This window comes from Schistocerca americana, chromosome 5 (genome assembly GCF_021461395.2).
Source record: "Schistocerca americana isolate TAMUIC-IGC-003095 chromosome 5, iqSchAmer2.1, whole genome shotgun sequence".
In the NCBI taxonomy this organism is placed as follows: Eukaryota; Metazoa; Arthropoda; class Insecta; order Orthoptera; family Acrididae; genus Schistocerca; species Schistocerca americana.
This window is the reverse complement of record NC_060123.1, coordinates 705,005,662-705,029,776: the sequence shown is the minus strand read 5'-3', so window position 1 is coordinate 705,029,776 and position 24,115 is coordinate 705,005,662. Positions and strand designations below refer to the sequence as shown.

At 39.7% G+C, this 24,115-nt stretch overlaps 1 protein-coding gene across 1 annotated transcript in view; it reads left to right on the top strand.

Annotated features, from left to right (window-relative positions):
• Window positions 1-24,115, top strand: part of LOC124616645 (trehalase-like) — a 319,925-nt gene that overhangs the window by 261,979 nt on the left and 33,831 nt on the right. Inside the window, exon 6 of the mRNA XM_047144973.1 lies at window positions 12,038-12,182. Within this exon, the coding sequence (XP_047000929.1) occupies window positions 12,038-12,182 (145 nt within the window). The remainder of the gene's footprint in view (window positions 1-12,037; window positions 12,183-24,115) is intronic.

The window sequence follows — 24,115 nt, the reverse complement described above, 5'->3', positions numbered from 1 at the left end:
GTGTGCAGGGGAACAGCAGCACAGCCATGACAATACTTTTATTCATTCTTCATTACTAGATGGGCATTCTGTTAATAAAAGGGTGGACTGACTTTCAGACCATGATGCACAAATTTTGACACTAAAAGACTTTTGTACTCAAATGAATTTTACATATAATTACAAACTATTTAGGAAAGCTAATCCAGTGGCAATAGATTTTTAAACCTCATTAATGGACTATGTTAACATAGGTACCAGATAGAATGCTTTCCTTAACACATTTCTCATACTCTTTGAGAGTTGCTTTTCATTAGAACATTCTAAACAGGGTACTAGCAGTAAAAGGCAGCCTTGGTGGCTGACTATTGGGATAAGGATATCATGTAGAACATAGTAGGAATTATATCAAAATGTTAGAAGTGGTCACAATCAAGCTACAGTAGCCCTTTAAAAACAGTATTGTAGGGTGCTTAAAAATGTTATTAGGAAGGCAAAGAGTATGCGGTATGCAAATAGAATAGCTAATTCACAGGATGAAATTAAAACCATATGGTAAGTTGTGAAGGAAGTGTCTGGTCAGCAGCACAAGGTCGATGATATAAAGTCAGTTTGTAGTAACAATATTTCTGTTACTGATAAGTCAGATATGTGTACAGTATTTAACAATCGTTTTGTGAACATTATTGGTGAATTAAATAAAAACTTAGAGTCTACAGGAAATCATATAACTCTATTGTAAAATGCCTTTCTGAGATTGACTGAAATACCCCTCTGTGATACTGACAAGACAGAGATTGGGTCAACAATTAAATCATTGAAGACTAAGGACTCTCATGGATGTAATGGAATGCGTAGAATAATATTAAAGTACTGGGCTGCACGTGTTATCCCTGTACTTAGCCATATCTGTAATTTTTCCTTTAAGAATGGTTAGTTTCCTGAACAATTAAAGTACTCGGTAGTAAAGCCACTTTATAAAAAGAGAGAAAGGGATAATGTAGACAATTTTAGACCTATTTCTATGCCATCAGTGTTTCCTAAAGTTATTGAAAAACCTGTGTATATAAGGATAATTGATCATTTTATATCACATAATTTCTATCAAAAGTGCAATTTAGCTTTAGAACTGGTTTAACAATTAAAAACACTGTATTCTCTTTTCTCTGCGACATACTGTATGTATTAAACAAAAGGTTTTGAACTCTAGGCATCTTTTTTGATTTTACTAGGGTATTTAATTGTGTTGGTCACAAAATGTTGTTGTTGTTGTGGTCTTCAGTCCTGAGACTGGTTTGATGTAGTTCTCCATGCTACTCTATCCTGTGCAAGCTTCTTCATCTCCCAGTACCTACTGCAGCCTACATCCTTCTGAATCTGCTTAGTGTATTCATCTCTTGGTCTCCCTCTACGATTTTTACCCTCCACACTGCCCTCCAATGCTAAATTTGTGATCCCTTGATGCCTCAGGACATGTCCTACCAACCAATCCCTTCTTCTAGTCAAGTTGTGCCACAAGCTCCTCTTCTCCCCAATTCTATTCAATACCTCCTCATTAGTTATGTGATCTACCCATCTAATCTTCAGCATTCTTCTGTAGCACCACATTTTGAAAGCTTCTAAACTATTTATCATCCACGTTTCACTTCCATACATGGCTACACTCCATACAAATACTTTCAGAAACAACTTCCTGACATTTAAATTCATACTCGACGTTAACAAATTTTTCTTCTTCAGAAACGCTTTCCTTTCCATTGCCAGTCTACATTTTATATCCTCTCTACTTCGACCATCATCAGTTATTTTGATACCCAAATAGCAAAACTCCTTTACTACTTTAAGTGTCTCATTTCATAATCTAATTCCCTCAGCATCACCTGACTTAATTCCACTACATTCCATTATCCTACTTTTTTTTTTGTTGATGTTCGTCTTATACCCTCCTTTCAAGACACTGTCCATTCCACTCAACTGCTCTTCCAAGTCCTTTGCTGTCTCTGACAGAATTACAATGTCATCGGCGAAACTCAAAGTTTTATTTCTTATCCATGGATTTTAATACCTACTTCGAACTTTTCTATTGGTTCCTTTATTGCTTGCTCAATATACAGATTGAATAGCATCAGGGATAGGCTACAACCCTGTCTCACTCCCATCCCAACCACTGCTTCCCTTTCATACCCCTCGACTCTTATAACTGCCATCTGGTTTCTGTAAAAATTGTAAATAGCGTTTCGCTCCCTGTATTTTACCCCTGCCACCTTCAGAATTTGAAATAGAGTATTCCAATAAACATTGTCAACAGCTTTCTCTAAGTCTACAAATGCTAGAAACGCAGGTTTGTCGTTCCTTAATCTTTCTTCTAAGATAAGTCGTAGGGTCAGTATTGCCTCATGTGTTCCAACATTTGTATGGAATCCAAACTGATCATCCCCGAGGTTGGCTTCTATGAGTTTTTCCATTTGTCTGTAAAGAATTTGCATTAGTATTTTGCAGCTGTGACTTATTAAACTGATAGTTCGGTAATTTTCACATCTGCAACACCTGATTTCTTTGGGATTGGAATTATGATATTGTTCTTGAAGTCTTAGGGTATTTTGCCTTTCTCATACATCTTGCTCACCAGATGGTAGAGCTTTGTCAGGATTGGCTCTCCCAAGGCTGTCAGTAGTTCTAATGGAATGTTGACTACTCCTGGGCCTTGTTTCGACTTAGGTCTTTCAGTTCTCTGTCACACTCTTCATGCAGTATCATATCTACATCCTCTTCCATTTCTATAATATTGTCCTCAAGTACATCACCCTTGTATAGACCCTCTATATACTCCTTCCACCTTTCTGCTTCCCTTCTTTGCTTAGAACTGGGTTTCCATCAAAGCTCTTGATATTCATGCAAGTGCTTCTCCTTTCTCCAAAGGTTTCTTTAATTTTCCTGTAGGCAGTATCCCTCTTACCCCTAGTGAGATAAGCCTCTACATCCTTACATTTGTCCTCTAGCCATCCCTGCTTAGCAATTTTGCACTTCCTGTCGATATCATTTTTGAGACGTTTGTATTCTTTTTGCCTGCTTCATTTACTGCATTTTTATGTTTTCTCCTTTCATCAATTAAATTCAATATTTCTTCTGTTACCCAAGGGTTTCTACTAGCCCTTGTCTTTTTACCTATTTGAATCTCTGCTGCCTTCACCATTTCATCCCTCAAAGCTACCCATTCTTTTTCTACTGTATTTCTTTCCCATATTCCTGTCAATTGTTCCCTTATGCTCTCCCTGAAACTCTGTACATTCTCTGGTTTAGTCAGTTAATCCAGGTCCGAACTCCTTAAATTCACACCTTTTTGCAGTTTCTTCAGTTTTAATCTACAGCTCATAACCAATAGATTTTTGTCAGAGTCCACATACCCCTGGAAATGTCTTGCAATTTAAAACCTGGTTCCTAAATCTCTGTCTTACCATTATATACTCTATATGATATCTTTTTGTGTCTCCAGAGTTCTTCCACGTATACAGCCTTCTTTCATGATTCTTGAACCAAGTGTTAGTTATGATTACGTTATGCTCTGCGCAAAACTCTACCAGGCGTCATCCTCTTTCGTTTCTTAGCCCCAATCCATATTCACCTACTATGTTTCCTTCTCTCCCTTTTCCTACTCTCAAATTCCAGTCACCCATGACTATTAAATTTTCATCTCCCTTCACTACCTGAATAATTTCTTCTATCTCATCATACATTTCATCAATTTCTTCATCATCTGCAGAGCTAGTTGGCGTATAAACTTGTACTACTGTAGTCGGCGTGGGCTTCGTGTCTATCTTGGCCACAATAATGCGTTCACTATGCTGTTTGTAGTAGCTTACCCGTACTCCTATTTTTTTTATTCAATATTAAACCTACTCCTGCATTACCCCTATTTGATTTTGTATTTATAACCCTGTGTTCACCTGACCAAAAGTCTTGTTCCTCCTGCCACCAAACTTCACTAATTCCCCCTATATCTAACTTTAACCTATCCATTTCCCTTTTTAAATTTTCTAACCTACCTGCCCGATTAAGGGATCTGACATTCCACACTCCGATCCGTAGAATGCCAGTTTTTTTCTCCTGATAACAACGTCCTCTTGAGTAGTCCCCACCCAGAGATCCGAATGGGGGACTATTTTACCTCCAAAATATTTTACCCAAAAGGACACCATCATCATTTAATCATACAGTTAAGCTGCATGCCCTCAGGAAAAATTATGGCTGTAGTTTCCCCTTGCTTTCAGCCATTCGCAGTACCAGAACAGCAAGGCCATTTTGGTTAGTGTTAGAAGGCCAGATCTGTCAATCATCCAGACTGTTGCTCCTGCAACTGCTGAAAATGCTGCTGCCCCTCTTCAGGAACCACAGATTTGTCTTGCCTCTCAACAGATACCCCTCCATTGTGGTTGCACCTATGGTATGGCTATCTGTATCATTGAGGCATGCAAGCCTCCCCACCAATGGCAAGGTCCATGGTTGTGGTGGGGGGGGGGGGGGGGGGGGGGAGGGTATTCACAAAATATTGCTCCAAAAGTTGGACCATTATGGAATATGGGGAGTTGCTCATTGTTGGCTCACCTCTTACTTTAACAACAGATGGCAAAAGTTTGTTATTCACTTTGTTGAGAATGGCTGTGATATGAGGTCTGACCGGGACATGGTCATATTGGGGGCGCCCTAGGGATCAGTGTTGGGGCCACTCCTGTTCCTTATTTATATAAATGTTATTCCCTCTAGTATTACAGGTAATTCTAAAATATTTCTGTTTGCTGATGACACTAACTTGGTAGTAATGGATGTTGTGTGCAACATTGGCTCTGTTTCAAATAGTGCAGTTGATAACATAAGTTCTTGGTTTGTAGAAAATAATCTAAATCACAGAAAATAATCTAAATCACAGTAACATTCAGTTTTTACAGTTTCTAACTACAATCCAACAAAACCCAATGTTTCAATTTCACAGAATGGGCATATGATTAGTAAAACTGTACAGTTCAAATTTCTGTGTGTTCAGGCAGAGTAAACTGTTGCAGAAAGCCCACGTTTAGGGTCTTATTCAGAGACATAATGCTGCCATTTTTACTGCTCAAATGGAATCTGAAGCAAGTGATCATTTGACATGAAAATTAGTCTACTTTGCTTATTTTCATTTGCTTGTGTCATACGTTATTATATTTTGAAATAACTCTTCTCATTCTCAAAGGAAATTTTTGGCTCAGAAATGGTCAGTTCGGACAATAAATAGTGTAAATTTGCGAACATCTAGTAAACCTCTGTTCACTAGTCTGGGTATTCTGACATTGGCCTTTCAATACAGGTATTCTTTACTGTAGTTTCTTGTTAATATCAGCTTATTCCCAAGAATAAGAATACTAGGCAGAAATCCGATCTGCGTTTGGATCGCACTTTCTTAACTCTTGTGCAGAAATGTGTGCAGTATACTGCTGCATCCATTTTCAGTACACTACCACAAGAATTCAAAAATCTTAGCAGTAATCCAAGTGCTTTCAAGTTGAAACTGAAGAGTTTCTTCGTGGGTCACTCCTTCTATTCTGTTGAGGAGTTCCTTGAAAAATTAAGCTGATTCTTACATTATATTGCTGTTTCTGTTTACTTATGGTTTGAATTTTTTTGGGTTCATAAACAATTTATTTTATCTGTTATTATAATATGTTGTAATTTCATGTACTGACACGTTCCATGACCTTGGAGATTTGCTCCTCAGTTTAGTCCTATGGAACTAGGCGTGTAAATAAATAAATTGTATATACCATGGATGTTTCTGTCATCATGAACTGTTCAATTAGGTGAATATCTATAAACTCCATTGTCAACTATACCTTAAAACCTGTGCCTTAGTTCTTCTACATGCCTTTCAGCAGGGCTAAATGTTTCAGGTTCATTATTGAGATATGACACTAAATCCTCTTTATCTAGTTTGCTGAAAATATAAATCCTTCTACTTGTTTAGTTGCATTTGTGCTTGTAATCTTGCATTGTAATCTTTGCATTCTTTGGCATTGTATTTATTTGGTGAAAGGACTAATTTTAACATAATGCCAGTGCTGATTTCCTGGGAAAAAGTTAAGTGGTTCTCTGAGTGATTTGTTGCCAATGTCTAAAATTTACAAATTATTACTGTAAGAAATTATGACATACTTTTCAAGTAAGCAAATAATTCAGATTTATATATATAATATCTGAAATTAAAGTTAATGGTGCTACTTTGTATATGAACTGTCTAGTTTAAGGCAGATTCCAAGTTAGCATCAGAATACTGCTATGATATGTCTCCTGCCTGTACTTCTTACATTTGCTGTCTGTAGCCAGGTGACTGCCATTCAGGATACAGGTCTCTATGTAGAGATCTGGGTTGGGCAGTTGTAAAGGAGGTTCCACCAGTTTGATGAACTTCAAGTTGTGAGAAGCATTCTTCAGGCATTGTGACACTCCTAATAGTTTTAAAACGAGGCTCATTTGTGAAAATCCCCTCTCATATTCTCTGGTGGGTACCAGTATGCAGTTAATCAAGTTTATGAGAAGCAGTATATAAAATTTCTTCCTCACCAAAAATTATTGCAGGATTTTCAAAGTCAGTGAGAAGGGTCTAGTGCTTAAGTGCATGAAGAAGTATCATTTTCTTCTTTTAAAAGTCTATCTTCCATTCACTTTCATAACCTTTCATAAAATGATGTTAGGTCACTAGAGCTATGCACAGCAATAAACCTCTTTTTATTTCCTTTCCGATGATAAATCCCCTTTAACTATAATTGCTTCTCTGTTTTGAGAGCTTCTTTATAATATGGGACTCTATTTACCTTCCTCTGTTCAAACGCTGAGTTGCATTTTTATTATTGTGGTAGCAGCATGAAGAGTGATATCATAAGCCTGTGACAATTAAGGCGGTTGCGTGGCTGGCAGGTGCGATCAGCTGAAGGAATGTAAGTGTCAACGAGGCTCATGTGCCGGCTGCGAGGAGCACCGACATGTTCTTACTCCTTGCCACAGTAAGCGAGCATTATATGACTTTTAAATGATGTGCTATTTATAATTGTTCTGTTGTTGATTTCACAGAACGTTTAAGGGGAGTACTACCCAAGTTTCCTGTAACATTGATTATCATTGTGTAATCACCGCCTATGTTATGTGTTCTTTCCTGAGTGATCTTCAATAAAAATGCCGGATTCCACCAAGTTTGCATTGGTAGTGAGCCAATTAGACCATTGATACGCTGCCAAAGTACAGGATATTCTAACTTTGCCACCCAACACAGAGGCCTACATGAAACTCAAGACCGAGTTAATTCAATGAGTATCCGCCTCGCAAGAGGAGAGGGCATGCCAGGTTCTAACACAGGAGGACATTGGAGACAAATACTGTCTAAATACCTCTGTCACTAGAGGAGCAAAGTCAATGCAGGCATGGTCCTGGATATGCTACTTCGTATATTATGGAGCAGTAGATTGCTGGCCCAAGTGAAAGCCATCGTCGCATCACAACCCCATATGCTGCTTGACACCATAGCCGATCTCGCCGACCATATTGAAGATGCAATTGTACCCACTTCCTATTCTGATCCACCGATGGTGTGTTCCAGCGCTTTGTTGGGAACTAAGCCCAACTACAATAGTCTCACGAATAAAGTGGAAACACTTAACAAACAGCTGAATGAGAACTTACTAATCAAGGTCGATAACCTCAGTAGACCAATGAATGAATTGCTCGCTGACCAGAACATTAAAGGACAGTTCCAATGGAGATCCTGAAGCTACTCTTTATCATGTGTGCATGCCTCTGGTGATGCACTGCCTACTAACGTCTGTTGGTATCACCAGCGATATGGAGAGCAGGCACGCAAATGAAATCTGCCTTGTGCATATACCAGCAGCAAACATCACATGGAAGTAAACGCACCTGGCAGATCTTCTGTACATCTATTCTTAACGCACTGCAAGACAGGCTGAAAGTTTTTGATCGACACTGGATCTGACCTCAGCATCCTACCACATGATAAGCTTCATAAATATCATCCGGCTGCCACCTTTCAACTGTCACTCACTAATAATTCTGTGATCACGACTTATGGAGTACAACATTTGGAACTAGACCTCTGACTGAGATGTTCTTTGGTGTGGAACTTCATAGTTGCAGACATGATGGAGCCAATCATAGGTGCAGACCTCTTGGTGCATTACCGCCTGATGCCTGACGTTGCCAAAGCTCAGCTGCTGGACACAGTCACAGGGCTGTCCACCACTGGATTCTAGTGCCACACTGTAACTTACGATGCCAAGGCGATCCAAGCTGCAGACAACAGGTAGTCTAAGCTGCTAGCATGGTTCCCTGCTCTCACAAGGTCTCAGGGGCCCCACAAAAGGTATGTCATGGTGCAGTACACTACATTAATACTATGGGTGGTGCCCCAATTTCACGCAGACCCAGACGATTAGCTCCTGACTGGTATGCAGTCACTAAGGAAGAGTTTAGTGCTATGCTGGCCGAGGACATTATCCACTCATATAGTGGGGCTTGGTCGTCACCCCTGCATTTGGTGTCTAAAAAGAATGGCATGTGGTGGCTGTGTGGCAACTACTGAGCCTTAAACATGAGAACAATTCCAGACCACTATCCAGTGCCTCTCCTAACGGAATACAATCATGCATTGTGTGGCAAACAGGTGTTTAGTGTGTTGGATTGTGCCAAAGCATACATAAAAATTCTGGTTGCTGAGGAAGATATACTGAAGACAGCCATTACAATGCCTTTTGGCTTGTTCGAAAGCTTATTTATGATGTTTGGCATGATAACCCCGCACAAACATGGCAACAATTCATTGATTCTGTATTGTGAGGGTTACCGTGTTGTTCTGCCTACCTAGATGACATACTCGTCTTTTCAGCATCACCAGAGGAACATGAGCAGCATCTCATTGAAGTTTTTGAGCACCTCGACAAGTAAGGCATTGTTTTGAATGTCACTAAGTGTGTGTTTGGACAACTGGAGATAATGTTTTTGGGTCACCTAATTTCTTCTGCGGGATTGCACCCTTTGCCAGAGAAAGTTAAAGCCATTTTCAATATTCCTCACACAGAGACAGCCAAAGAATCATGTAGATTCCTTGGAATCCTCAAATTTTATCGCTGCCATCTGCCACATGCGGCAGAACTTCAGGAGCCACTTACAGCAGCGCTGGCCTGTCTGAAAGCAAAATGCAAAGCACCTGTGCAGTGGTCACAGACAATGATAGACACTTCCAAAACTGCCAAGAAAAGCATAGCTGAGGCAACTTTTCTTGCTCACGCTGCTTTAGACGCATCTCTTGCGCTTGTGGTCGATGCTAGCCAGGTGGCCATCGGTGCAGCATTGCAGTAATATGTGGACAAAGCCTGGCAGCCCCTTGATTTTTTCTCTTGGATATTATCGCCCACTCAGCAACAATGGAGCACTTATGTCCATGAATTGACGACCATTTACGTTTCTGTAAAATATTTCTGAATGCAGCTGGAGGCGAGAGTATTTACAATTATATGGACCATAAACCTCTGACATTCGCCTTCCACCAGAATAACAACAAATGCTTGCCAAGACAGTTTAATCAGTAGGAAACTATTGCTTAATTTTCCACTGACATTAAACACATTTCTGGGTTGAACAATGTAGGGGCAGACTGTTTCTCATGCGTCAATGCAATCACGGAGACTATCAACCTCGGACGCATAGACCAAGCACAACAATCAGATCAAGAACTTGAAAATTGCCTAAAAGATGACACAGCAGGCCTGCAGCTCAAGCTCATAGATGTACCAGGGTCAGACACTTAGATATATTGTGACACCTCCAATAACAAAGCCTGCCCATTTGTCCCGGCAGACCTGTGTAAGCAAATATTTAATAACCTCCACCATTTATGTCATCCAGGGGTAAAGGCAATGACGAAGCTTGTATCTGGCCATTAAGTGTGGCTGGGGATACAAAAAGATTACCGTCAGTGGGCTCGCACGTGTGTCAATTGTCACCACATCAAAATTTCACGTCATGTTTGTGTGCCAGTAGGCAAATTCCCAGCCATGACCGAGAGGTTTACCCACGTCCACTTGGATGTTGTGGGACCTTTAACGCCCTCAGAGGGTCAGCACTATTTGCTAACTATCAATGATAGATTCATTCGTTGGACAGAAGCTATTCTGATTGACAACATTCCTGCTGAAACACTAGCTACCTCATTTTTGTCCCTCTGGGTTGCTCGTTTCGGCTGTCCATTACATATAACAACTGACAGAGGACACCAGTTCGAGTGTGAAATGTTTACTCAGCTAAGCAAGTTTTGCAGCGCATTACGTCACGTAACAACGAATTATCATCCAGCCAGCAACGACATGGTTGAACGGTGGCACCAGTCCCTCAAAGTTGCCCTAATGTTTCACAAATCCAAGTGGACCATGGCTCTTCCTGTTGTGCTACTTGCCCTGTGCAGCATCACTGAGGCAGACCTTGACACATCCCCTGTTGAGTTGGTCTGTGGGGAATCCCTGTGGCTACCAGGTGTGCTTATTCGTCCTGGTGCCTCACTGGGGGACTTATCACAGTTGTCCCAGTTTATAACTCAATTTTGGGATCGGATTTCACACATTCGATCGCATCTGGCATCGCAACGTGGGACACCACACATGTTTGTACATAAATATTTAAAGCATTGCACCCATGTCATGCTACACAAAGATGGCATTAACCAGTGCACACACCACCTTACACTGGACCACATCACATAATAACAAGATGGGACAAAACGATGGACATTACGGTGAATGGAAGAAGGAACACAGTGTTGGTCAACCAAGTTAAACCTGCTTTTTTCTTGGAGGAATCTGTAGATGCATACAGTCCCTCCACCGACTGGCATTTTTGCTAGCTGATAATCCAGAACCTCAGGCATCTCATTCAACACAGACCCAGAATACAACGTGGTACGGACATCGTGTGCACTTTCCGGCCAGGTTCTGAGGCAGTTACCAACAACAAAAGTGCTCCACTCTCCTGTGGGGGGCTGTGTGGTGACTAAGATGGTCACGTGTCTGGCAGCCCAGAGCAGCTGACAGAATGCAAGTGTCAATGAGGTTCGCGTGCCGGCCACGAGGAGCATTTACATGTACTTACTCCTTGCCATGGTGTGCGAGCATACCATAACTTTTAAACAATGTGCTACATTATAATTGTTCCATTGTTAATTTCACAGAACATTTCTGGGCAGTTCTACACAAGTTTTCTGTAAAATTCCATTGGTTATCATTGTGTAACCACTGCATATGTTATGTGTTCTTTCCTGAGTGATCTTCAATGAAAACATGATAAACATAGAAGACGTACTTCTTCCACAATAAGAATGTGATAGTTAGTTACAAGCCTAATCCACAGTGGGAACGTGGCAAGCCTATAGTTCTAAACAAAGGACAGATAACTCATTTGGACATTAAACCTGGATCCATAATATTTTTAGAAGACTTTCATACATTTTCCTATCAGTGTTGCCTCTGTTAACAAAAGTGACATGTGAAACTATTGCCTCATAATTTTGCAAACTGCTGAAATCTTTCTAAAGCTAGAGGCAACCCACTGAGTGCCAAAGATCCTGCTGATTTTAAGAGTTTAGGTTTCAAGTTCTTCTGCATGTCTTCTTAGTTCTCTTGAAGTTTGGGCAACTTGTGGTAGAGGAGATACAGACAAAATCTCACATTATCTGCTTTTGCTAATAATGCTACTGAGGTATCATTTTTCTACCATTTAATGTAAATAAAATGTAGCTTTCTTTATCCTCTGTGGATTCGAACAGTGAAAGGGGACACATCACTGAGCTGATCTTTGGAAGCTCAGCACTGATATTATCTATCAAACTACCCTAAGTTTATATAAATACTAAATGTTCTGTAAGTAATGTATGTATACCCTGACATATCAAATATCACTACAAAAGTGTCAACAGATGAAAAATAATTAATTAAATTCCAGACAGAATTTTAGGTATTATTGTTTGTTGCAGTATGATGCTTCCAGCTTTGGGAGGAAAGGAGGTGGTGGAGAGTATGAAGTTCAGACTGGTTTTGGATGGTCAAATGGAATAATCCTTGAGCTCCTGAAAAAATATGGCCAAGTACTAGAAGCTACACCCAAAACAAACAACCGTGGTAAGTATCTTAGGTCTGTTAACAGTAAATAAATGCATAGTTGTCCCTTCCATTTCTAGTCCTCAAAATAATTTTCTCCTAAAAGGCAAAGGAGAATAATTATACTTCCATTTGCAAAAGAGGAAACTGTATAGTGACAGAATAAAAGAATGAGGAAAAGCAACCACGTACCAGCAGCTGATTACTGTGAGGCACATAGACACATATAACAAGAGAGACATGTTGTCAGCTTTTGAGCTACCAGTTTTTTCCATTTTAAATACATGCTCACAGGGTCACTTCACCCCAAAACACACAATAAATCAAGGATTTGTAACCCTCTATTTCAGATTTTCACAAAATTTTGCACATTTACTTATACTTATAACACAGGAAATTCTGCTAAATCTTTTTGGTCTCACACTTCAACTTTATTTTATATCAAATTTTAAATTTAGTGATATTCTCATAATTGGGCTCTGCAAGAATGTCAGTGCAAAATGGTACTTACCTACATAAATGCACATAACTCAGGTGTTTAAGAAGCTTTTGATTTCGAATTTTTTTCAGAAATTAAGTAAGGCATATAGTTAACAAATATTGAGTTATGGAAGCAGAAGAGTTACAAAGAAAACTTTAAAAAAATTCTAATATATGTCAATTTTCGATTTCAGAAAAATTGTGAGGATGTGGAAAAATGCTTATATCACATTTCTACAACCTGCTCCGAACCTGATTTTTGTCTTCAATAATCCACTATATCATAAGCTACATAATAAAATGAAAATTTGAATGGGTCTTCTGGTAATTGACATACACATCTGAAATCAGATACTTTTTTCTGTGTTGGGAAAGATTCACTCTAAGTCCATTAACCCACTGTCTCACTGCCTCAGATGCAAGGGTATCAAATCATCATATTTAAGTATAACTCATTCTAGGCAGCCAAGTTAACTTAAGTGTGAAAATCTATGTCCTTTCATTGGACTAATTTAGTAATTTTTCAAAGACTATAATATATATGATTTACGCATTCAGCCAATTACCTGCTCACAGTGATTAAAAAAGTGTTCTTAGACAACAGTAGCTTGCTTGAAACTTTTATAGGCACAAAAACAACACAACAATGGCTAAAATTCATTGTTGAGAATAACTGACATGCAACAATTAGTCTATTTGGCCTCAGTTCCTCTTTGTCTTTAGGTCCGATCTGTTCATGGTGCGGCCCTATCATTCCTCTTGTATAAAATATGTTTTTAAGTGAATTAGTGCTCAGTTAATTGCAATGGAAAATGCATATTTACTAAAAACACCATTTCATTTGACAACCTATACCTTGGTAAAAACTCCACAAAAAACAGAAGAGCTGAGTGAAGACCAATGAGATTTAATATTGCTGCAATCCAATATGAGCTTTCTGCAACATCAAGCGAGTGCAACTATATGTGGACATCAGAAATACTACTACTTAAAAGTTTCTGAAAATTTTCAAAGGACTTGTTGTGTTCCTTTCAAAAAACACATACAAACAGAGGACAGTTTGCTTGTCTTTGTATAAAACATTAGGTGCTAAATGAATCTATGTAAAACCAGGCCAAAAACTGTTCACAACATGTTGTAAGATTTGTGAACAGAAAACAGACATCAGTGATAGAAATGACAGTGATGCAGATGACCCAGAGATGACATTTCTCGAATCAATACTAAAAAGTCAAAGTACTGAGGATGCAAATAAAACTGTACATGATTTGGGGTGCTCTCCCTTAAAACTTCACTCCATTCCAAATCACAGCAAGGCTTCATATGGCAGAAAGAAGCTAGGAAGAGTGAAGTAGGTTTTGGAAAGAAAACTATGCCAGGCATTGGATTGCAGTACTGAAAATTCTGACCATAGAGAAGAAAAGTTTCGTGATGAAACTGTTTTTTGATGCTATGATATTGTTAATGAAAGAAATAGTGGATAGCGTAAGAGTACCTGAAAAAATTGAAATTTGAACTTTAGCTCCACTCTCTTGGTCAAAATGAAACATAATGAAACTTCCTGGTGGATTAAAACTGTGTGGCATACCGAGACTTGAACTCTTGACCTTTGCCTTGTGCGGGCAAGTGCTACACCAACTGAGCGACCCAAGCACGACTCATGACCCATCTTCACCACTTCAATTCTGCCAATACCTCACGTACTACCTTCCATACTTCACAGAAGCTCTCCTGGAGAAAACTTAATGTCAGAATTCAATGTTAATGAATACATGGTTCAACAAGCAAGGGAACTGAAAACAGAAATGGGTATTTTATCAATTCCTAAGCCAAAAAGATGGATACAGCTGATGAAGTGGTAAAGATTGTCATTGATTCCTATCAAAATAATGAAAATACTGAAATTTTACTAGGAGCAAAAGACAAAGTTAGTGTTCAGAAGAATGTGTATATGCAAAAAAGACTCATCCGTTGCAACTTAAGAGAACTGTACTCTTGTTTAAAATGGGAGAATTCAAACATTAACATTGGCCTCTCTAAATTTTTTTCGCAAAGACTGAAGTGGTATATTTTACCTGATGAACTGTCAGAATTATTAAGACAAAAATTAGCTTACAAAGATCCTGATGATGACATTGAGTTCAGCCAGTGGGTAAACACAGATCATTGGGCAGAATTGGTAAAGAAGTCTTCAAGTGTTGGTGAATACATAGACTTGTTGCTAACAAAATTGCACGCACTCATTTACGTCTAAGTGTCAGTCAAAATCATTGAAAAAATTTAAAGAAAATCTAACACCAGAACAAGCTATTCTGTTAATGGACTTTGCTGAAAACTACAGTTTTGTAATTCAGAATGAAACTCAGAGTTACTACTGGACAAGAATCAGCCGTACAATGTACATGTGTATTTATGTAGTAAATGAAGATAGAAAATTGGTAATAGTGAACAATTCTGTCCAGAAAGAAATGGATAAGTGGCTGGCAGAGCTGGTATATGAGATGTTGTTTCATAGGTGGCTCTCCCTTTGCTGGTATGTTGTTGTTGTTGTGGTCTTCAGTCCTGAGACTGGTTTGATGCAGCTCTCCATGCTACTCTATCCTGTGCAAGCTTCTTCATCTCCCAGTACCTACTGCAACCTACATCCTTCAGAATCTGCTTAGTGTATTCATCTCTTGGTCTCCCTCTACGATTTTTACCCTCCACGCTGCCCTCCAATGCTAAATTTGTGATCCCTTGATGCCTCAAAACATGTCCTACCAACCGATCCCTTCTTCTAGTCAAGTTGTGCCACAAACTTCTCTTCTCCCCAATCTTATTCAATACCTTCTCATTAGTTACGTGATCTACCCACCTTATCTTCAGCATTCTTCTGTAGCACCACATTTCGAAAGCTTCTATTCTCTTCTTGTCCATACTAGTTATCATCCATGTTTCACTTCCATACATGGCTACACTCCATACAAATACTTTCAAAAATGACTTCCTGACACATAATCTATACTCGATGTTAACAAATTTCTTTTCTTCAGAAACGATTTCCTTGCCATTGACAGTCTACATTTCATATCCTCTCTACTTCTACCATCATCAGTTACTTTACTCCTTAAATAGCAAAACTCTTTTACTACTTTAAGTGTCTCATTTCCTAATCTAATTCCCTCAGCATCACCTGATTTAATTTGACCACATTCCATTATCCTCGTTTTGCTTTTGTTGATGTTCATCTTATATCCTCCTTTCAAGACACTGTCCATTCCATTCAACTGCTCTTCCAAGTCCTTTGCTGTCTCCAACAGAATTACAATGTCATAGGTGAACCTCAAAGTTTTTACTTCTTCTCTATGAATTTTAATATCTACTCCGAATTTTTCTTTTGTTTCCTTTACTGCTTGCTCAATATACAGATTGAATAACATCGGGGAGAGGCTACAACCCTGTCTCACTCCTTTCCCAACCACTGCTTCCCTTTCATGACCCTCGACTCTTATAACTGCCATCTGGTTTCTGTACAAATTGTAAATAGCCTTTCGCTCCCTGTATTTTACCCCTGCCACCTTTAGAATGTGAAAGAGAGTATTCTAGTCAACATTGTCAAAAGCTTTCTCTAAGTCTACAAATGCTGGAAACATAGGTTTGCCTTTTCTTAATATTTCTTCTAAGATAAGTTGTAAGGTTAGTATTGCCTCGCGTGTTCCAACATTTCTACGGAATCCAAACTGATCTTCCCCGAGGTCCGCTTCTACCAGTTTTTCCATTTGTCTGTAAAGAATTCGCGTTAGTATTTTGCAGCTGAGACTTATTAAACTGATAGTTCAGTAATTTTCACGTCTGTCAACACCTGCTTTCTTTGGGATTGGAATTATTATATTCTTCTTGAAGTCTGAGGGTTTTCACCTGTCTCATACATCTTGCTCACCAGATGGTAGAGTTTTGTCAGGACTGGCTCTCCCAAGGCCGTCAGTAGTTCTAATGGAATGTTGTCTACTCCCGGGGCCTTGTTTTGACTCAGGTCTTTCAGTGCTCTGTCAAACTGTTCACACAGTATCGTATCTCCCATTTCATCTTCATCTACATCCTCTTCCATTTCCATAATATTGTCATCAAGTACATCGCCCTTGTATAAACCCTCTACATACGCCTTCCACCTTTCTGGTTTCCCTTCTTTGCTTAGAACTGGGTTGCCATCTGAGCTCTTGATGTTCATGCAAGTGGTTCTCTTCTCTCCAAAGGTCTCTTTAATTTTCCTGTAGGCAGTATCTATCCTACCCGTAGTGAGACAAGCCTCTACATCCTTACATTTGTCCTCTAGCCATCCCTGCTTAGCCATTTTGCACTTCCTGTCGATCTCATTTTTGAGACGTTTGTATTCCTTTTTGCCTGCTTCATTTAAAGAATTTTTATATTTTCTCCTTTCATCAATTAAATTCAATGTTTCTTCTGTTACCCAAGGATTTCTATTAGCCCTATTTGATAGTATATGTTTTGCTAGTTACAGGGCTGTTATAGGTGGTGGTGGGAGGGTGCATAGGGCAAGTCTTGTAGCAGGGCCAGTCACAGGGGTAGGAGCCATAGGGTAGGGAGATGGGTGCAGAAGGAGCATAGGGCCTGACAAGAATATTGCGGAGATTGGGAGGATGACAGAAAGCCATTCTAGGTGTGGTGAGCAAAATTTCAGACACAATGGATCTCACTGTAGGGCATGATTTTAGGAAGTGATGGCCCTGTTGAAGTAGCTGATTAACACATTCCAGACCAGGATAATACTTAGTCACAAATGGTGTGCTCTGAAGCTGTTTTTTGGAAGGATAATCAGTATACGGGTTGGATGTAATGGTCTGGGAAATCTGCTTTTTAACTAGGCTGGTGGGGTAATTATGTGCAGTGAAGGCTGGGGTGAGAATGGTGGTGTATTGCTGTGAAGAGTCTGCATCAGAACAAATATGTTTGCCCCAGATGCCAAGACTGTATGGAAGGGAACTTTTGACATGGAAAGGATAGCTGGCAACTATCAAACTGATGTTGATCTTGTCCTCACTGAAGGCCAGCTAAACAATTCCATCCACATCAAACCTACCAACAAACGCATTTTAACAGTTGCCATCCTTTCCATGTCAAACATTCCCTTCCTTTCCTTGCATAAGCCTTGGCACCCAAGGCAAACATATTTGTTCGGATGCAGACTCTTTACAGCAATACACCATCATTCTCACCTCCCCCTTCACTTACCATAACTACACCACCAGCCTAGTTAAAAAGCAGATTTCGTGGGCCAACAATCCAATCCTGTTACTGCTGATCCCTCCTAAAAACAACTGGGGGGCACACCATTGCTGACTCAGTATTATCATGGTCTGGAATGTATTAATCAGCTACTTCAACAGGGCCATGACTTCCTAAAATCATGCCCTGAAAAGAGATCCATTCTGTCTGAAATTTTGCCCACCACACCTAGAATAGCTTTCCGTTGCCCTCCCAATCACTGCAATTTTTCTTGTCTGACCCAATGCTCCGTCTGCACCCATCTCCCTACTATATGGCTCCTACTCCTGCAACCATCCCTGCTACAAGACTTGCCCTATGCACCCTCCTACAACCACCTATAACAACCCTGTAACTGGCAAAATGTGTACTATCAAAGCGAGGGCCACCTGTGAAACAACATGTCATATACCAGCTCTTACGGAAGCACTGTTCAGCTTCTACATCAGTATGACTCCACCAAATTATCAATTAGGATGGATGGGCATAGGCAGAGGGTGTATACTGGTAACTTGCAATATATTGTTACAGAACTTGCTCTGCAACATGACATTCATGACCTTGGCACCTGTTTCACCACACGCACCATCTGGATTCTGCCCCCAGACAGCAGTTTCTCAGAACTCCGAAGGTGGAAACTAGCTCTATAACATGCCCTTGGTTCTTGCCATGCACTTTCTTGTGGTTCTTGAGAGATTAGAATAGTAACTTCTGAAAAACTTTCCTTGGCTTTTTCATCCAGTGAAGATGCCCCACAATGGACATGCACTCATTCTCAATCAAATTCTTTTTTAACAGCCTTATATAATGACAGGTGGTGCTTTGCCTTCACCAGAAATGTCTGAGATGAAGAAGGAGATGTTTAACTACTATTTCTCCATGCACCTGGACCAGCAGTGTCATTATTATAGCCTGTGAAGGAAGACTTGTGTTTTGTGCTTTTTGAAAACATTTTATGGGCTGTTGGTGTACCTAAATCAACATCACTGGGCAGAATGTATTACTTTAATGAGTCAATGCATCATTCTCTGGCAATGTTTCAACTAGTGTTTCACTTGCCAGCTTCAGGCGAAGTATCAAGTTCACATCTCATCCAGATCCTTATAGCCACTGGATGATGGACTTCTCTGCATCCTTGGCACATGGTGGGGGGCAGCTGTGAGTGCCAAGTCCTGGCATCTCATCTCAGTGCGGCCTCTTTATTCCATCCACTGCCACCAATCTGCCTCCATTGGTGTGATCTCATCATATTCTTACTAATGTTGTGTTCCATGTGGGGCTGTGTTGGAAGCCTCTATCCTGGTTAACTAGGTTATCACTGACTCGTATCTGCACTACCTCTTTAATAATTGACTCCCAGAAACACAGCATCTTGGTTTGTTAAAACTCAAACATGTGTTCCTCACTGAGGCTGTGCTCTGCTAGTGTGGATTTTCCACATGTTCAGAGATGTGTTATGTGATGCAATGCTGTGTCTGTCTGATATATTGTTTTCAACATTCATAGGAAATGCTGTAGACACCATGTGTTATTAGACCCAAGTTGTCCTTCATTGGGCCAAGCATGTTCCTAATAATGTGCTGGAGGATGAAGATGGTTTTAATGTTGTTCTTCTCCAGTATCCTAACAGTCTCTCACATGGGCAGCCCTGTGTATGGGAGGAACACCAAGCCCTTGTTGTTCTCTTCTTCCTGTAGGTCCTCCTCCTCCTTCTTCTCACTCATTATGAGAGTGCATCTAATCTGCATTTTGGTGTAGCCATTCTTCTGGAAGGTTTTCTTCAGATGTTGAATCTCAGTAGATAAACTGCCCTTGCCGCATAGGTAATGAGCTCTGCAGACAGGGGTAGTGAGCATGGATTTCTGTTGTGCTGGGTGAAGGCAACTGTTGGTGCTGGGATATAGGTATGTGTGTACTTTCTTTTGGTAGACCAAATGTCCCAATGTGCCATCCATTTTCTTCTTTATTAGGATGTCAAGGAAGGATAGGCACAAATTTTCTTCTAATTCTATTGTGAACTTGATATTATTGTTCATGCTGTTTAGATGGTTGAGAAATTTCATTAGTGTCCTCACTGTATGGTCTGACTGCAAAAGTATTGTCCACCCATCAATAAAAGATCTTGGGTTCAAGGTGTGCTGTTTCCAAGGCAATATCTTTGAAGTGTTCCATGTACAGGTTGGCAATACAACATACATCCACATGGGAAACATGTGGTTGTGAGTGCGTGCCAGAGTAATTCCACTGTGTCTTTGCCGAAATGAATTTCCATTAGTTTTAAGGAGTTCTCTAGCAGTGCCCTCATGAGGAGGGATGTGATGTCAAAGCTGACCAAAATATCATTTTGGTCTATACACCACTCCTTGAGTGTCTTAATAAACTCCATGGAATTCTTGATGTGGTGGGGACATTTACCCATCAGAGGCCTGAATAGTTGTGCCAGGTGTTTGGCTATATCATAGGTAAGAGAATTTATCAAGTCTACTATTGGGTATAGTGGTACCTCCTTCTTGTAAATCTTGGGGAGGCCGTATAACCATGGGGGAATCAGAGCTCTGGGGTAAATCCTTTTTACCAGGTCCTGGTCCAGACCTGAATTGATGAGAAGACTGATGGTCTTTCTGCTCACAGATGTTGTATCGTCCTTCTCCATTTGTTTGTGGCAGCAAGTAATCAGCTGCTCTCAGCAGCACCATTGCATTTCCTTTGTCTGCTGGTAGAATTACAGTACCCTCATCTTCTCTGAGGCTACATATCACCCCACATTCTACCACTGCGATGTTGGTTTTAAGCATTTTTGCTTCGTCTAGGATTCTTTATGTCTCCTTTCTCACCTCTTCTGTGGCTTTAGATGGTAGCCCCTGTTTGGCCTGTTCATTGCTGCTGCTGATCTCTAGTTTTGGTAACTCGGAACTGGTTGGTTGGTTGGTTGTTTTGGGGAAGGAGACCAGACAGCGATGTCATCGGTCTCTTTGGATTAGGGAAGGATGGGGAAGGAAGTTGACCGTGCCCTTTGAAAGGAACCATCCCAGCATTTGCCTGGAGCGATTTAGGGAAATCACGGAAAACCTAAATCAGGATGGCCGGATGCGGGATCGGAACTGGTGCAAAGTTTAATCCTTTGGATAGCACAGATGTTGTCACTTCATCCATTTCCTTGCCAGTCAGATTGACAATGGTCCTCAGATCCTCAGTGTTGGCCTCCTGCATTAGTGCCCCTGGTAGTCATTGGTACTTGTTTTTTTTATTTCATGGTGGCCTACCACGTGTAAGTTCACTTGAGCTGAAGGTATTGCCATCTACCCACTCCCATGTGAAAGATGAGAGAGTTGAGGCCAGTTGTAGAGGGCATGGAAGTAAGGCTCGTCCATTTTTTTTTTTTTTTTTTTTTTAATTCAGACCATTTGAAGCATATGTGCTTCCTCACCAGTGCTAAGCTGGCACTTTGTAGTGTGTGTTTGGTTCTTGTATGGATGGGATGTTACAGGTGTGTGAACTGTGGCAGTATATCCTTGTTCTGACAGCAGTTTGGATGCATGGCAGGGACCCTCTAATAGAATTACTCAACCATCTGAATAGCATACATGAGCACATCAAGTTCACAATGGAATTAGAAGAAAATGGGTGCCTACCCTTCCTCAATATCCTAATAAAGAAGAAAATGGATGGCACTCTGAGACATTCAGACTACCAAAAGAAAACACACACAGATCTGTATCTCAAAGCCAACAGCTGCCTTCACCCAGCATACTGGAAATCTGTGCTCATTACCCTTTCTGCAGAGCTCATGACATATGCAACAAGGACAGTTTATCTACTAAGATTCAGCATCTGAAGAAAACCTTCCAGAAAAATGGCTACACCAAAACACAGATTAGACACACTCTTATCATGAGCAAGACGAAGGAGGACCTTCAGGAAGGAGAGTACAACAAGGACCTGGTGTTTCTCCTGTACATAGGGCCATCCATGGCTGAGATTACCAGGATACTGAAGAAGAACAAGATAAAAACCATCTTCCAGCAAAAATGAGGAATATTCTGGACTCAATGAAGGACAACCTGGGTCTAAGAACATCAGGTACAGCATTTCCTGTGGATGTGAAAAACAATATATTGGAGAGGCACAGTATTGCATAACACAACATATCTATGAACATGTTAGAAGCTTTCGCCTCAGACAAAAGGAAAAATCTGTGGTAGTGGAGCACAGCCTCAGAGAAGAAAACGTGTTACAATTTGAATAAATCAAGATGCTATTTACAGCAAAAGGTATTTATGACTCTGTTATTAAAGGGGCAGTGGAGATACGAGTCACTGATAACCTAGTCAACAGGGATAGCAGCTTCCAACTCAGCACTGCTTGGAACACAACATTATGGAGAATAGATGAGAGTGCACCAGTGGAGGCAGGTCGGATGGAATAAACAGAGCACACGGAGATGAGATGCTGGGACCTGGCACTTGCAGCACCTCCCACCACACTGATTCAGCTCATGTCTGATTGGCCCAGCTGGCACTGAGGATGTAGAGAAGCCCGTGGCCCAGTGGCTATGAAGATCCAGATGAGACATAAAGCCAACATTTTGCCTGAAGGTGGCAAGTCAGAAACTTGCTGAAACATTGCCATGAACGATGCATTGACTTAGCCGTCAACCTGAGAAGATTTTTATCATTGAGATTTGCTGGGAAAGCCTGCAATTTCATACCCTAAGTAAAATTAACCCATGTAATGAAAATATTTCTACTAAATTGATAACTTTTGGCTCTGTACTTTCACGAGGAAACCTTACCCTGGGTTGTAAGTTTACATAATCTGATTTGAATGATCTTCTGGACAAAAATGTGATCTATGTTAAATGAATATTTAATATCTATCAAAACTCAGGGTGCTGCTTCTTTTTTCTTTCCTTTTTCTTAAAACAATATCAGAGTTTTGATAAAAATAAATCTTGTACCAGCTGACAGAAAGTGTTTTACATATTTTTAAAGTCATTGTTTGGATCTTGTACCAGCTGACAGAAAGTGTTTTACATATTTTTAAAGTCATTGTTTGGATCACAAGGTCTTAACTTGATTTTCTATGTTCCCGTATGTCAAGAATAGTTATTAACTTCTTTCCAATAAAGATACACCCCCTCTGTGACATATGGGGAAATGTGACAGTGATTTGTTGAAAATATGATGCCTTTCTGTTATTATTATTATTATTATTATTTTTTTGTCTGAAGTAATGCTGTCCAAATGACAAACTTCAGTTGCAACATTTACATTTGTTAAAGATTTCCATTTTTCCCCTGAAATTACACATACGTGAACAAACTTCGCATTGACAACTGCCATACAGAAAGTAACAAGTAGAAAAAGTTTCATGAAAATCTGAAGCAGTGGGCTTTAGGTATGGATGATCTTAATTAGAATTATTATTATTATCATTTTCATCACAACACAAAGTATTGTGAGTTCAGATTTATTTCTGTGGCCATTCATAGAAAACTCATTAATATTTTTTATTACAATCTGTACTGTCTTGGGAATTACTTAAAACCAATTACAAGTTCCCACCAGGTTAGAAACATATGATATAAGCATTTTTTAATGTGTCTATACTTTTTCCAGAAATTGGAAAGTGACACATATTCAATTTTCTTGTATTGTCCTTTGTAACTTTACTGCTTAAATAATTACATGTCTGTTAAGTACATGCTACTCTTGAGTTATGAAAAAATTCCAAATTGAAAGCTGAGTTATTTATGTAGATAAGTATCATTTTGCATTGACATTCTTAAAGATCCCAGTTATCAGAATATCACTACATTTAAAATTCGATATAAAGCAAAATTTTAGTCTGAGGACAAAAAGATTTACCACAAGTTGTTATGTTATAAGTATAAGCGAATGTGCAAAGTTTCATGAAAATCTGAGATGTTAGGTGACACGACATTCGTGATTTGATGTGGAATGACCTCACACTTAAAACATAAAAAGAACAGTGGCTCAAAAACTAGACACTCATCTGTGTTGTTGTGGTTCTGTGTTGATGAATAACATTGAAATGATTCCATCCTGGGCTTTCCATTGTTCAATTAGTGAACTCCAGTTAGTTGTAAAGAATATGTCGAAAAGAATCCCTCAAAACTTTTACGTGAAAACTCATAAAGCTTTTTAAACAAAACACCTTTAGTCTTCATGTCTACATACTTACAACTCTCT